At 37.2% G+C, this 12,367-nt stretch overlaps 7 protein-coding genes across 7 annotated transcripts; 3 read left to right on the forward strand and 4 right to left on the reverse strand.

The window, feature by feature from the left end:
- On the forward strand, nucleotides 1-947 carry EV154DRAFT_489957 (dienelactone hydrolase family-domain-containing protein). The gene is made up of 3 exons (XM_051599366.1): nucleotides 1-175; nucleotides 230-476; nucleotides 546-947. The coding sequence occupies exons 1-3, from the start codon at nucleotides 18-20 to the stop codon at nucleotides 696-698; spliced, it is 558 nt and encodes a 185-aa protein (XP_051463363.1). The 5' UTR covers nucleotides 1-17; the 3' UTR covers nucleotides 699-947.
- EV154DRAFT_489958 (FAD dependent oxidoreductase) lies at nucleotides 948-2,542 on the reverse strand. Its single transcript, XM_051599367.1, has 4 exons — nucleotides 2,333-2,542; nucleotides 1,939-2,253; nucleotides 1,225-1,873; nucleotides 948-1,156 (listed from the first exon to the last, which is right to left on the reverse strand). The coding sequence occupies exons 1-4, from the start codon at nucleotides 2,496-2,498 to the stop codon at nucleotides 970-972; spliced, it is 1,317 nt and encodes a 438-aa protein (XP_051463364.1). The 5' UTR covers nucleotides 2,499-2,542; the 3' UTR covers nucleotides 948-969.
- Nucleotides 2,543-2,560: 18 nt separating this feature from the next.
- Nucleotides 2,561-4,390, reverse strand: EV154DRAFT_489963 (FAD dependent oxidoreductase). The gene is made up of 6 exons (XM_051599368.1): nucleotides 4,200-4,390; nucleotides 3,805-4,134; nucleotides 3,343-3,742; nucleotides 3,109-3,273; nucleotides 2,935-3,030; nucleotides 2,561-2,850 (listed from the first exon to the last, which is right to left on the reverse strand). Exons 1-6 carry the CDS (start codon nucleotides 4,354-4,356, stop codon nucleotides 2,634-2,636), a joined length of 1,365 nt encoding a protein of 454 aa, XP_051463365.1. The 5' UTR covers nucleotides 4,357-4,390; the 3' UTR covers nucleotides 2,561-2,633.
- A 199-nt stretch (nucleotides 4,391-4,589) lies between these two features.
- On the forward strand, nucleotides 4,590-5,363 carry EV154DRAFT_597786 (uncharacterized protein). Its single transcript, XM_051607009.1, has 2 exons — nucleotides 4,590-5,004; nucleotides 5,093-5,363. The coding sequence occupies exons 1-2, from the start codon at nucleotides 4,610-4,612 to the stop codon at nucleotides 5,328-5,330; spliced, it is 633 nt and encodes a 210-aa protein (XP_051463366.1). The 5' UTR covers nucleotides 4,590-4,609; the 3' UTR covers nucleotides 5,331-5,363.
- Nucleotides 5,364-6,006: 643 nt separating this feature from the next.
- On the reverse strand, nucleotides 6,007-8,135 carry EV154DRAFT_489981 (fork head domain-containing protein). The gene is made up of 2 exons (XM_051599369.1): nucleotides 7,353-8,135; nucleotides 6,007-7,264 (listed from the first exon to the last, which is right to left on the reverse strand). Exons 1-2 carry the CDS (start codon nucleotides 7,851-7,853, stop codon nucleotides 6,137-6,139), a joined length of 1,629 nt encoding a protein of 542 aa, XP_051463367.1. The 5' UTR covers nucleotides 7,854-8,135; the 3' UTR covers nucleotides 6,007-6,136.
- A 231-nt stretch (nucleotides 8,136-8,366) lies between these two features.
- EV154DRAFT_535353 (uncharacterized protein) lies at nucleotides 8,367-10,182 on the forward strand (the record flags this gene model as incomplete). Its single annotated transcript, XM_051604067.1, has 3 exons — nucleotides 8,367-8,383; nucleotides 9,300-9,681; nucleotides 9,754-10,182. 3 exons carry the CDS (start codon nucleotides 8,367-8,369, stop codon nucleotides 10,180-10,182), a joined length of 828 nt encoding a protein of 275 aa, XP_051463368.1.
- Nucleotides 10,151-11,701, reverse strand: EV154DRAFT_489991 (PAP2 superfamily C-terminal-domain-containing protein). The gene is made up of 3 exons (XM_051599370.1): nucleotides 11,343-11,701; nucleotides 10,734-11,238; nucleotides 10,151-10,671 (listed from the first exon to the last, which is right to left on the reverse strand). Exons 1-3 carry the CDS (start codon nucleotides 11,637-11,639, stop codon nucleotides 10,346-10,348), a joined length of 1,128 nt encoding a protein of 375 aa, XP_051463369.1. The 5' UTR covers nucleotides 11,640-11,701; the 3' UTR covers nucleotides 10,151-10,345.
- Nucleotides 11,702-12,367: the final 666 nt, after the last annotated feature.

A 12,367-nucleotide genomic window follows, 5' to 3' on the forward strand; every position in this document is an offset into this window, starting at 1 on the left:
TTAATTAAATACAAAAAATGTCTTACTCTCGTAGCTGTTGTACTATCCCACCTGTCAAATCTGATTATGTTCCTCAAGGTACTATTGAACATTTAGGTGATCTTCCTGTATATACCGTTGGACCTAAAGACGCCACCAAAGCCGTCTTTGTCTTTTATGATATTTTCGGTTTCCAGTAAGTTCCAATCCATCCACACTTATCACACACTTTTTTAAACATAATATCTAGTGTGAATACAAAGCAATTCTGTGATATCTTAGCAAAGAATTGCGGATGGAAAGTCGTGTTACCCGATTTCTTTCGTGGCGATTATATAGTCCCCAGTGATTTGGGCAACCGAGAGAAAATCATGGGCTGGGTGGCAACCAAAGGAAATGCAGAGGCATTAACACCTGAAGTGGTGATTGTGCAAGATTATTTGAAAGCATCCGGTGTCACTGCTGCTGCATTTGTTGGTTTTTGTTGGGGTGCCAAGGTTAGATATAAAAAAAAACCCCCATTCTGTCTTAAATTTTAGGGTATTCATTTTTTTTTTCATTCTCAGATTGCGGTTCAATTGACTTCTACTTTACCTTTCTTTGTGGGTGCATCATGTATCCATCCTTCATTTGTGGATGTTTCTGATGCCGAAAAGGCCGGTGCTCCCATTTTAAATATTCCTTCCAAGGATGAACCTGATATGGTAAAGTGTATATAAAAAAAAAAAAGAAAAGGATAGTGAATTTGTTTTTTGTCTTTTTGCTGATGAATTAATGAAATATGTTAGACTGAGTATATGGCCGTGTTGGCAAAGAAACCTTTTGGAGACAAGTGTAAATTGGTTCGATTTGACGATATGGATCATGGATTCTGTGCCGCTCGTGGTGACTTTACCGACCCATTAAACGCCAAAAGAGCTAATGAAGCCATTCAATTAACTGTGGATTTTTTCACACAATGCTTCCAAAATAAATAAATAAAATTTTATTTTAAAGTTTAGAGGATCTTAATTCAGAGGGAGTGACCATTCGAACAGTTTGATTCTCATCGACTAGTAGTGGACGATCATAGAATCCTGCACGAGGTTCAACGGTACGCCATGCCCAGGCTCTTGTGTATTCATTATCAATGTTTTCAACGACTTGAGCAATACGTGTGCCAATCATGGGAAGAAATCTATGATAGGATGGCGGGATGAGTGGTTAATTTTTTTTTGTAGGGGTAGATTATACAAATAAACTTACTTCATGGCATGACCGGAATCACCGGTAGCAACAACGAGATTGTCATAATCCGGATGGGGAGCAATAATAAATTCGCCATCAATAGAGTCCGCATACCAGCATACTCTTGCATAGGTGATATCCAGCTCCTCGGTAACAGGTAAAAAAACTTTTAGGTATTCTCTAAAATCTTGCACAGCTCGCACAGGAATCGTATCGCCTTCATGCGTACTTTGTGTACGGGGTACGGAAACACGATCGCCCTTTCTTGGGTTCAAATAGCCTGTGGAGTGTTTCGCTACTTTCATAATACCATCCTTGTTGATTGGAAATCCATAAAAACCAGATCTTGAAAAGTCACCAAACCAAACGGGCATGTCCTTTAAAAAGGCCTTGATTTTTTCAGAGGGTCTGAAATGGATGACGACTTGACCGGTGGCAATGACTTGTTTCTTCATATCGATAACACTGGGAGTCCATGAGCCTGTTGCCATGATGACACGATCTGCTTGATGAGATACGCCATCTTTTGTCTTGATGCCAATCACGGATCTTTCCTTACAGAGGAGACTTTCAAAATGACCGGATTCTTTACCCAAGATAAATTGAACACCATTGTTTTTACACTTTTGATATACCAATTTGATTGCCTCTGCAGAATTACACCAACCTTTTCTTACGTAATCAGTACCCATTCATCGGTTTCTTTTTTTCAAAAAAAAAGTAGTGTATTACCTCCCACTTTGTTATAATAACCACTAGAGAGCCCACTGCGCACAGCATTTTCCAGATAGGGATAACGTTTTTGAATTTGGTCACCATTTAATTCCTCAATCCAATCGCCATGACCGGCATTTCTGATATGGAAGAGACTTTGTTGTTCATTTTCACATAGTGTGGCACCTCCCGAAAAGATCAACATGCCGGTATTATGATAGACGGGGATAGAACTCTCTTGGTTCCATTGGTTCCAGATGTCAATGGAGTCAATAGCTAACTGCATATTTAACTTACTACTACCATAATCCATTCTTACTACCTTGCTGATATCTATCATATAGAACAATGGATGATTTTTTTTTAAAAAAAAAAAGAAATGCGAGGGGAGTTTCATTTGTATTATTTTTACCATTGGATGCAGCATCACGTACAGGAATAGATTCTCGATCATAAACAGTGATACGATAGTTTTTATTAGCGGAGGAGAGAGCCAAAGCAGTGGATAGACCAAAACATCCTCCGCCTACAATAATAATTTTGGATCCGGGGGTAGGTGCTTGGTAAGTAGAATTCATGAGAGGAGAGTAGTTTTAGGTTTTTTCTTTTTTTACAGCAAGAGATGATATGCAGGAAGAAAAAAGGGGGAAAAGAAAAGAAAAGTTTATTTTATACAAAAAAGATCTACTGTAACACTTGTGAGAGAATAATTTTTAAAGACGAGGTCTAGAAGCTTTGAATTCATCTGGTGTTGCCATTCTAGCATGTTCAGTTTCATCTAATAATAATCTTTGTAATAGAGAATCAGCGCGTAAGCCGTCTAATTTTGTATCTTGGGTTGACATATCACGCCATGCCCATGCGCGACTGTATTCTGTCTCGATGCCTTCAATGATATCTCTAATCTTGAACCCCAAGATTGGAATGAATCTAAAAAAAAAGAAAAGAGGGCGTAGATAGATTATCAGTACAAGTCTTATCTCTATATAGATAAAATGCATCCAAAGATTTTACTTTAATCCATGGCCTGAATCGCCTGTAGCGACAATCAAATTCTTGTAGTCAGGATGTGGACTAATGACAAAATCACCATCAATAGAATCTGAGTACCTAAATATACGTTTTTTTTGGTTGTGTTTATATACAAGTTTCTTTTCCATTACATCTTGTATAAACTATGTAAATTACCAACAAACTCTGCCAAAGGAGACATCCAGTGATGAAGTTTCGGGTAAGAAGTTGCCCAAGAATTGTCGGAATTCACGTAAGGCACCAATAGGAAGCGTATCAGTGGTATGTGTCACTTGGGTGCGAGGTACGGAAACACCATCCACCTCACGAGGGTTAAGATATCTATAATGCGGATTTAAAATTTTAGCCATTTTTTTTTTCTTTTTTTCTCACATCATTGCTTCTATTTACCCACTGCTGTGCTTTCCAATCTTCATTTTTCCACCAGGGGTCATTGGGAATCCATAATAACCAGTATTAGAAAGATCGCCACACCAGACGGGTAACTTTTCCCATGAAGCGTTTAAAGTGGCATTCTGGGGGGAAGAAAAATGCACCACTTGTTGTCCACTGGCCACAACTTGATTATGCATATTGACTAAACCGGCAGTCCAGGAACCCGTTGTCAAGACAACACGATCTGCGTAATGAATGGTGTCATCTGCGGTTTGAATACCTACTACTGTATCAGGATTTTTGGGATCACAGTATACGTTTTTTAAACATCCTTCATCTCCAAGAACAAAGTGAACACCGTGATCGATACATTTTTGATACATGTGTTTGACCGCTTCTGACGAATTGCACCAACCTATTCTTACCCGGGTTACTTCTTGTTTTTTTTTTTTGGGATTGAACGAGGAGATGCCTTACCTCCTGCCTTGTTCAAATAAGCGGTATTAAAACCTTGTTTGACAGCATGATGAAACTGAGGGAAATCCTCCACGATTTCCTCTGGTGATTGATACTCCTTGATGAAATGACCATAACCTGCCTCTCTGATATTCTTCATACATGCCTTTTCAAAAGAAGAGAATTCATCCTTACCAGAAAGTAAAAGGACACCTGAGCGATGAAAGACAGGGTCGAGATTTTGTTGGGATCTTTCCTCGTTCCATTGATGCCACATACCCAGTGCTTCGATGGTTAGATGCATGTAAAGTGTATCATTAGCATAATCCATACGAACAATCTTGTTGATATCTGTGTGTATGTGTGTGGGAGTGAGTTTTATTATATTATTACTATCATTGGCCATGTGTGCGTACCTGAGGAGGCAGCATCGGGTGCTGGAATTTGTTGCCTATCAAAGACGTAAATGTCATATTGGTTTTTTAAAGCCAATGCATAAGCAGTGGAGAGACCAAAGCAACCACCGCCTACGATAATAATTTTGGAACCAGGAGGAGGAGGTGTGTAAGTCATGTTGTGTCTATGTGGAAAAAGGGGAAAAAAAAGAAGTGTAAAAATAAATAAAGATCTTTTTTAAAGCTTAAGAGATTATCTTAAAAGGTGTGGGTTTGCGGGGTAGACTCCGTTTGATCTCAGCTGATGCACCTTTTATGGACAATAACAGTCACTGAACCCAAGCATTTTTTGTTCATGCGGATTAAAACCTTTTTTTTTTATATCTCCCTTTTTTTTTTTTTTTCTTTCTTCTCTTTTCTTCTTTCTTATCATGGCATTTGCGCAACAACCACAACGACGTAGACAACAACATGTTGTAGAAAATGAGAATAGTTTAGCAGTGATATCTGATTCCGATACGGATTGGCATGTACTTAGTAGTAGTACATCTTCACCCATCTTATTTCCTTCAGAGTCTGAATCGTCATTTCGACCTTCTTCAGACACCGATGAGTCTGATTCAGCCGACGTCGCCTATTTACCTAGTCATGATGGTACGGGTACATTTTTAATGGATCATGAAGAAGAAAGTGTTCATGTGGTACTTCCTGCTTGTTTACCTACTTTAGCCGGAATCGAATTATCGGCTGATGATGAAGAAGAAAGTCATCATGACGCTCATGACGATATGAAATTTACCACAAAGCGACAACAAAATTTAGATAGGTAACAATCTTTTTTTAAAAAAAAAATTGCATACTTATCTATTATTATGGTTATCTGATTTTTTTTTTTTTTTGGGTGGGAAACGTAGTATTCCTGTACATCATCCAGGTATACCAGGTTCCTCCACATCGAACGCTATTTTATCGTTGGTATGGGCCAATTTAAAGAGACTGACCAATCATTTGATGGAGAATGATACAAATACGGTGGATACTTTATCTAATCTGATGTCAGAAGCTGTGATGGAAGGATGTATGCCATTTAGTTCTCATTTACATATGGACATTGAACCATCGTATCATCCTCGACTAGGTGGACCTATTTAAATTTGATTGGGCCAAAAAAAAAAAAAAAAAAAAGATGAAAAAAGTCACAGGGTTTCTCTCCTCCACACACATATAAAAATTAATTGCCCTTGCTGCTATTTCATTTTTTTTTTTTTCATTTTTTTTTTTTTTTTATTGAATCAATCAATTCTTTTAATTTTATTTATTTACATATGAGTGCACAGAAACGAAAGAATGAATTAGAAGAGGTAGATTAGATTAATTGAAATAAAACGAATTGTTTTTTAACTAGAAAAGAAAGGACAATGAGACAAAGCGTGTACAGACGACGTTGGTGACAAGCGGAGAAGAAGTAGACAGGATGCGACCATCGACGCCACCTTTGGGTATGACATTGTGCCATTATCATGCAGCAACAGGCAAGACGATTTCAACCCAATTAGGCATTCAAGATGAAATCCATAGTCCGATATGTTCTGGTATGACACCGGTTTATAAGCCTTCTTTTGAACGATGGGGATCCTGTACTCTCTAAAAGATAATTTTTATGAAACCCTCCAATTGTTTCAGGGCAAAATTTTTTTTTTCTTTTCTTTTTTCATATGAATAAATATCAAAACAAACAAAACAAAAAAAAGGAAAAAGACATTTATTTATAAAAACATTGGAATAGTATATGAAAAAAAAAAATAGGGAGGAAGAAGAAAAAAAAAAGGGTAAGGAAACACATGAAAAAAAAAAAGGTATAACAAAAGAAATTTTTTTTTTGTTTTTGTTTTTGTTTTGTTGTTGTTTTTTTTTTTTAAAAAAAAGGTGATATTTTTGCATAATAATAAACAAATGGTTTACTCCATCCAATCATATTCATTACCAACGCTACAAGGCTTTTTTATAGGAGTACGCTTGGTATCCGGTTGAGGTGGCGATGGAGAGGTAGAAGGCGCGTATTTTTCATTTATATGCGATGGATTATGATGAGGTGAAGTGGGAATTCTTCGATAATGAGGTTGAGGGGTGGAAAATGAATGAACAGGTTCCTTTTCATCCATATTGGTTGTAGGCGGCGCTTGTTGTGGACCTACTGCCCCTGCTGCTACTGCCGTTGATGGTGGTGGTTGTGGTTGTTGTGCTGCGTTAGGTGATGCTGTTGCTGATGATGTGGTTGCTGTGGGAGGATAGGTAGGATACCCGGGTGAATACATTTGTCCATAAGGACCTTGCTGTTGTTGTTGTTGTGGATGACTAGGATGATGATTTGGATGATGATTGCTAGGATGATTATTTTCATAGAGTGAATTTAAATTGGGTTGATGATGTAATCTACTATTATGATAATGTTGTTGTTGTTGTTGTTGTTGTTGCTGGGAATGAGACATGCTATTATGACTATGACCTCCACCACCACCACCGTCGGATGCAGATGTCGGATTTGTCGCTGAAGTACTTGTATACATGTCATACCCCATATATCCACTACTTCGAGAAAATTCAGCACTATGTCGATTATTTAAATTTGCTTGTTGTTGCTGTTGATGATGATGATGTCGATATCCAGCCGAATTAGCATAAGTGCTGTTATTATTAGGAGGGTAATAACTTGTGGGATGACCGTAATTTATGGTATTGACAGCCACTGCAGCCACGGCAGCAGCACCTGGAGTCATGGCCTTGTTGTTATGATTCATGTTGGAATCCAAGGACATGGAACGTGAATCACGGTTAAATCGTTGCATGGTGGTTGTACTGGCAGTAGAAAGCGAAGCCCAGGCTGTGTCTGGACGATAAGGGGCCCCCACAGGGTCACTACCGGATCGATTCACACGACCACGCACCGCCATCGTTGTTTTAGATCGTAACTCAGCCTCCGCTGCACGGTAATCGACCTGCCAATAAGAACCCTTGCCTGGTTCATTGATGGGGCGTGGAACACGAACAAAGCTCTTGTTCAACGACAGATTGTGTCGGATTGAATTCTTTTAATACGAAAAAAAAAACAGAACAAAGGTTAGGTCCGTTGTCATTGAAACATGATATTACATAAAAAAAGAGAGAGAAACTCACCTTCCAGCCGGTACCAGCAGACCCATAGTAAGGATAGTGGTCAATGACCCATTGGTAAATTTCGCTCAAGGTCAACTTCTTTCGGAGACTGTTTTCAATCGCGTATTTGATCAGAGTGGCGTAAGAATAAGGTGGTTTCCCTTCCGTGTTTTTCTCTACATGAATGTCTCTTGTGGAAGGTGTTCTGTGTTTCTTGGATCGACTACGTTCAGTGGAAGCGGATGGAGACGGGGTAGGTTGACCATGATGATGATGATAGTCATCACCATCGTATGACAAATCACAGGAATCTCTGGGAGAATAACCTGTAGTAGTTGTGATTGTTGTGGTAGCCGTTGGTGGATGATTAATCCATGAAGAAGATGAAGTAGTAGCAGAAGACGCGCCATAAGGAGTTGAAACGGATCGACGCGATTCCTCATCCATAATATGACTGTTGTTATGCGAAGGAAATCCATCGGTTGTGGTAGAAGGGGTAGGTACATTATTGGCAGCACTCATTTGATTAATTGGTGGTAACTGCTGTTGTCCTTGTCCTTGTTGTTGTTGGTGATGATGAAGACGGTGATCCTCTGTCGAATAATTAGGATTATTGTTACGTTCGAACCAATCAAAAGAGGTATTATTGGGGTTGTTATGGTGAAGTTCTGTCATTCTATCACTGCAACTGTTTTTTTTTTCTTTTTTTTTTTTTATATATATTTTTTTTTTGGGTAGTGAAAGAAGAAAGAAAAGAAAAAAGGGGGAGAGAGGGAGAAATAAGATTAAAAAAAAAAAAAAAAAAGTAAAAACGGGTTTAAAGAAAAGAAAAAAAAAAAAAAATAGTCATGTGTGTCATCCAAGTTTGAGCCCGTTGTTGACCCTATTATGTTTGAAAGTCTGCTTTCTTTTTTTAATCTCTATCGGCTGACAATAGTAAGCCATGTACCCAGGTTATATCATCATTGTCAGTATATAATCCCTTTTTTTATTTTTTTTACGCCTTTTGCTTATAACGCAACAGAAAAAAAAAAGATGGTCAGTTCCGACCGGTAAGTACGCATTTGGTAATCCATTAAAATAATAACAAGACCGTTTTATGCTTTTTTTTTTCTTTTCTGTAATGGCAAGAAAAGAAAAGGGAGAGAGAATATGGATTAACATCTTTTTTTTTTAAACATGTCACCAATGGTTGAATAAGTAAACATTTCACATATATATAAATAAGAGAAATTCAAAAAAAGAAGGGGTGGGTGGGGGGAGGGTTGTTATTATCGTCATGCTATAATCATCTAAACAATACGTTGCGCAAAAAAAAAAAAGAAAACAATAACAAACCTCATACGCTTTAGAAAAATGCGGTTTTTTTATAATGATATCAAACTCCCACTCACTCTTTCTTTATTAAGAAAAAAAGTTTATTTCATCGTTAGAAAAAGAGAGAGAGAAAAGACGGGTAGTACATGAATTAAGCCATATAGAATACTTGGCGTTTCAACCAAAAGGCTCACTCTTTCTTATTCGGAATCAATCCCGATACGCCTCTCAAAAAGAGAAAAAAAAAATCATAACAAAAGAAATGTACGACCGATTATCAATGATAGCTGTACAACTCCATATTCTATTTTCCTAAACACTAAGGGTGGTCAGTGCCTTTTTGTTGTTTCAAAACAATATAATAATATCTTATCTATATTTCTTTACAACACCCTCTCAACCAATCATTGCCCCAGATATCTGCCTTCTATCAGTTTTCCCACACAACATTTTATACTTTTTTATCTTTTTTTTCAGTAATGACCATTGGATTAACAACAGAGCAATTAGAAAAAGCAAGTACATTATATTTCTTCTTTTTGAGGTCTCAACTACTAACCACTTCTTTACTAGTTTGAGAGAGACGGGTAAAATATAAAATGATGAAAAAGGGCATAAAATAGCCGTTCTATTTTAACCCCCTACCAATAGTTGTCTCGTCATTCCTAACTTTTTTACCACCGAGAAAGCCGAGGAACTCAAGTATAGAGCCAAACAGTTACTAAGCGAGTTTTCTCTGGAAGGTCATCCCATGACTCAATTCAGTACAGGAACTCATTCACAAAAGCATGTAGGAGACGATTACTTTTTAACGTCGGGCGATAAAATCCGGTTCTTCTTTGAAGAAAAGGCATTTGACCAAGATGGGTTATTATTGATCCCTAAAGAACGCGCTATTAATAAGATTGGGCATGGATTGCATATACAGGATAAAGTATTTGCGGATTTCTCTCTAAATGACAAAATGAAGACAATGACACGTCAACTTGGATTTGAAAAACCTCTTTTACTACAATCCATGCTGATTTTCAAGGTTTTTTTTTTTATTATTATTATTATTTGTTTGTGTGTAAATGTTGACTCAATGTTTACTCTTGATATGTAGCAACCTTATATCGGTGGTCTTGTACCCGATCATCAAGATTCTTCTTTTTTGTATACAGATCCACTTTCGGCTGTGGGATTTTGGTTTGCCTTGGAAGAATGTACAGAGACGAATGGATGTCTTTGGTTTATCCCAGGATCACATAAAACCACACCCATCACGAAACGGTTTATTAGAGATCCAGAGGGTTCCGGTACCAAATTCACTAATGATGAGCCTTTAAAGTTTGATCCAGCTGAATATGTAAAGATACCGGTGGAGGCAGGTACATTGGTCTTAATCCATGGCAACGTGATTCATAAATCCGCACCCAATTATTCCAAACATTCGCGTTACATTTATACATTTCATGTGATTGAAGGAAATGCTCATTATCCCGCTGATAATTGGTTACAACCCCAAGGTGACACTCCATTTACATGTATTTAAAATAAACTGTATATCTGTGTATGTGTATGTGTATGTATATGTGTGTGTGTGTATTATTATTATTATTATTATTATGATTATTATGAATTAAGTTTTTGTGTGACTACAAATAAGATTAAAGGGGGGGGGGAAAGGGGGGAATAATAAAAAAAAAAAAACAAATCTAAACCATGTTATTTTGCACTTGAAGCTTTTTCTCAGCCATACTAGCAGGTTTTTGACTTTGCCAAATACCATGCTCATCAAAGACACGAATACCACGAAGTCTAATATCTAGTCCGTCTACATACATGATGACCCACATTAACCACTTTTTACCAAGCGGGTGAGGTTGCCAGTTCAGGTATTGATAAGTGCGTGTGGCATCTGCCAAAGGGAGCTGGCTTTGAAACAGATCAAAGGTAGAGTCGCGTGTAAAACCAAACATGTAGCGCATCGAAGCTTCTTGTACATAGTTTAAATATGTGTCCCATGCAGTATAGGTGATATCTAAGATTTTTATGTATTTAGATTGCCATTGTGTGTCATGACTATCCTATTTTGTAACTTACAGATGGCAAGAACAACATCGACGGTATAATGAAAACGAGTAAACAAGATCATGAGAATACCAGCCGTAGCAACGAGATAGATAATCCAACTAAAGACACGGCGTAATCTTGAATGTACTCTCCAGATCATACAGCAGGACATCATAAGAGAAGTGTGTCCTGAAAAGATGTTGTCAGTACAAGTTAAGGCGGTACCACCAATGACTTGGGTAATAAACCCGAATCGTTCTCCGACAGTGCCTGTTAATTCGATTTGAGGAGGTTTGCATTCATCAATGAGAGAAGAAGGTAAGGTAGTGACGAGTAAAGTGATGCCTCGAAAGATGTAAATGAAGCCCATGATAAATGCCCAACGCCTAAGGATGATGTAACGTGTTGTCCAGTCGGGAGATTGAAAAGCAAAACCAACCACCGTGTAGATCAAGACAATTGTCAATAAATAGTTTACAATTTGAGTGTCAGCTACTAGAGGAAATGCATCGTGCAATAGGTCTTTTAAGGGGTGCTTTTTTGTGTGGTTTTATTGAGAAAGGGTTAATAAGCTATTTTATTTTTTTATTTTTAAACCCTTTGTTGTCATTTTTTTCTTTTCTCTTTATTCATACTTACTTTACTAATAGGAGGACCGACATTGTATCTCATATCACTCAATTGAGCCATAAATGTCTCGACAAAACCAGCAAAGATCAACCAGAGCAAAATCATAAGGAATCGTAGAAACTCATGATTGAAAACGACATTGAATAAATCTCGTAAACTTCTGATTTGAGTGGGTGGAGATAATAAAAGAGGAATACAGCCAATCGTTTGTTTTTCATGCTTCGAAATGGCTACAATCGCAGGTGCATCTCTTGCTCCTACCTTTGATAAACTAGGTGATAAAAAAAAAGAAGAAAGTTGATCCATTTTCTTTTATATTTTAAAAAAAAAAAGAGAGAACAAAAAAAAAAAAAAAGAGAGAAAAAGAACGTGCGGGAAGGGGGAGATCAAGAAACATTGTCCTTTTTTCTTTAAATTATGAAATGTCACACAGGGAAAAGTGTCTTTTATTCAGGAGAGGTTGAATCAATTTAAAAAAGATTTAAATTTTTTTTTATTTTATTTTTATTTTCTCTCTTTCTATCTCTCTCTCTCTCTTTACAGTACCTTTTTTTTATATATATGCACAGGTTCCTTTTTCATTTGTAAGGTAAACTTGTGAAAGAGAATAAACTTCATTAGCAAATAAAAACTAAATCTTGATCCCACCAATGATCCACTCTTTTTGTGTTACCAAAACTTATTTTCTTTAAAGTCATCGAGTTTCATCCTCATCAAATAAAAAGAAGAGTCTCCTGCCCCCCCACACACACACATCTGATTTTAACCCTTACATGAGGAGTACATCCTCATCGGTAAGAACCGCCGCTAATCAATAAAACCTTGTTGCTTACTTGATCAGCGAGATATAAATAACATGAAACTCACTATAAATCATTAGACACCGAAAAAGAGATGTCATACAAACTTTATGTGTATCCAATGGGGACCTTTTTTATAATTATAAAGGGATGTTCAAAGGGTGATACTCTATTTTGACTTGTTGTGTGCATGGGAATTATAAATGTGCCACAAAATGGTAAAAAAGCCTTTAT

This window comes from Mucor mucedo (genome assembly GCF_025094135.1).
Source record: "Mucor mucedo strain NRRL 3635 chromosome Unknown EV154scaffold_2, whole genome shotgun sequence".
NCBI classification, from domain to species: domain Eukaryota; kingdom Fungi; phylum Mucoromycota; class Mucoromycetes; order Mucorales; family Mucoraceae; genus Mucor; species Mucor mucedo.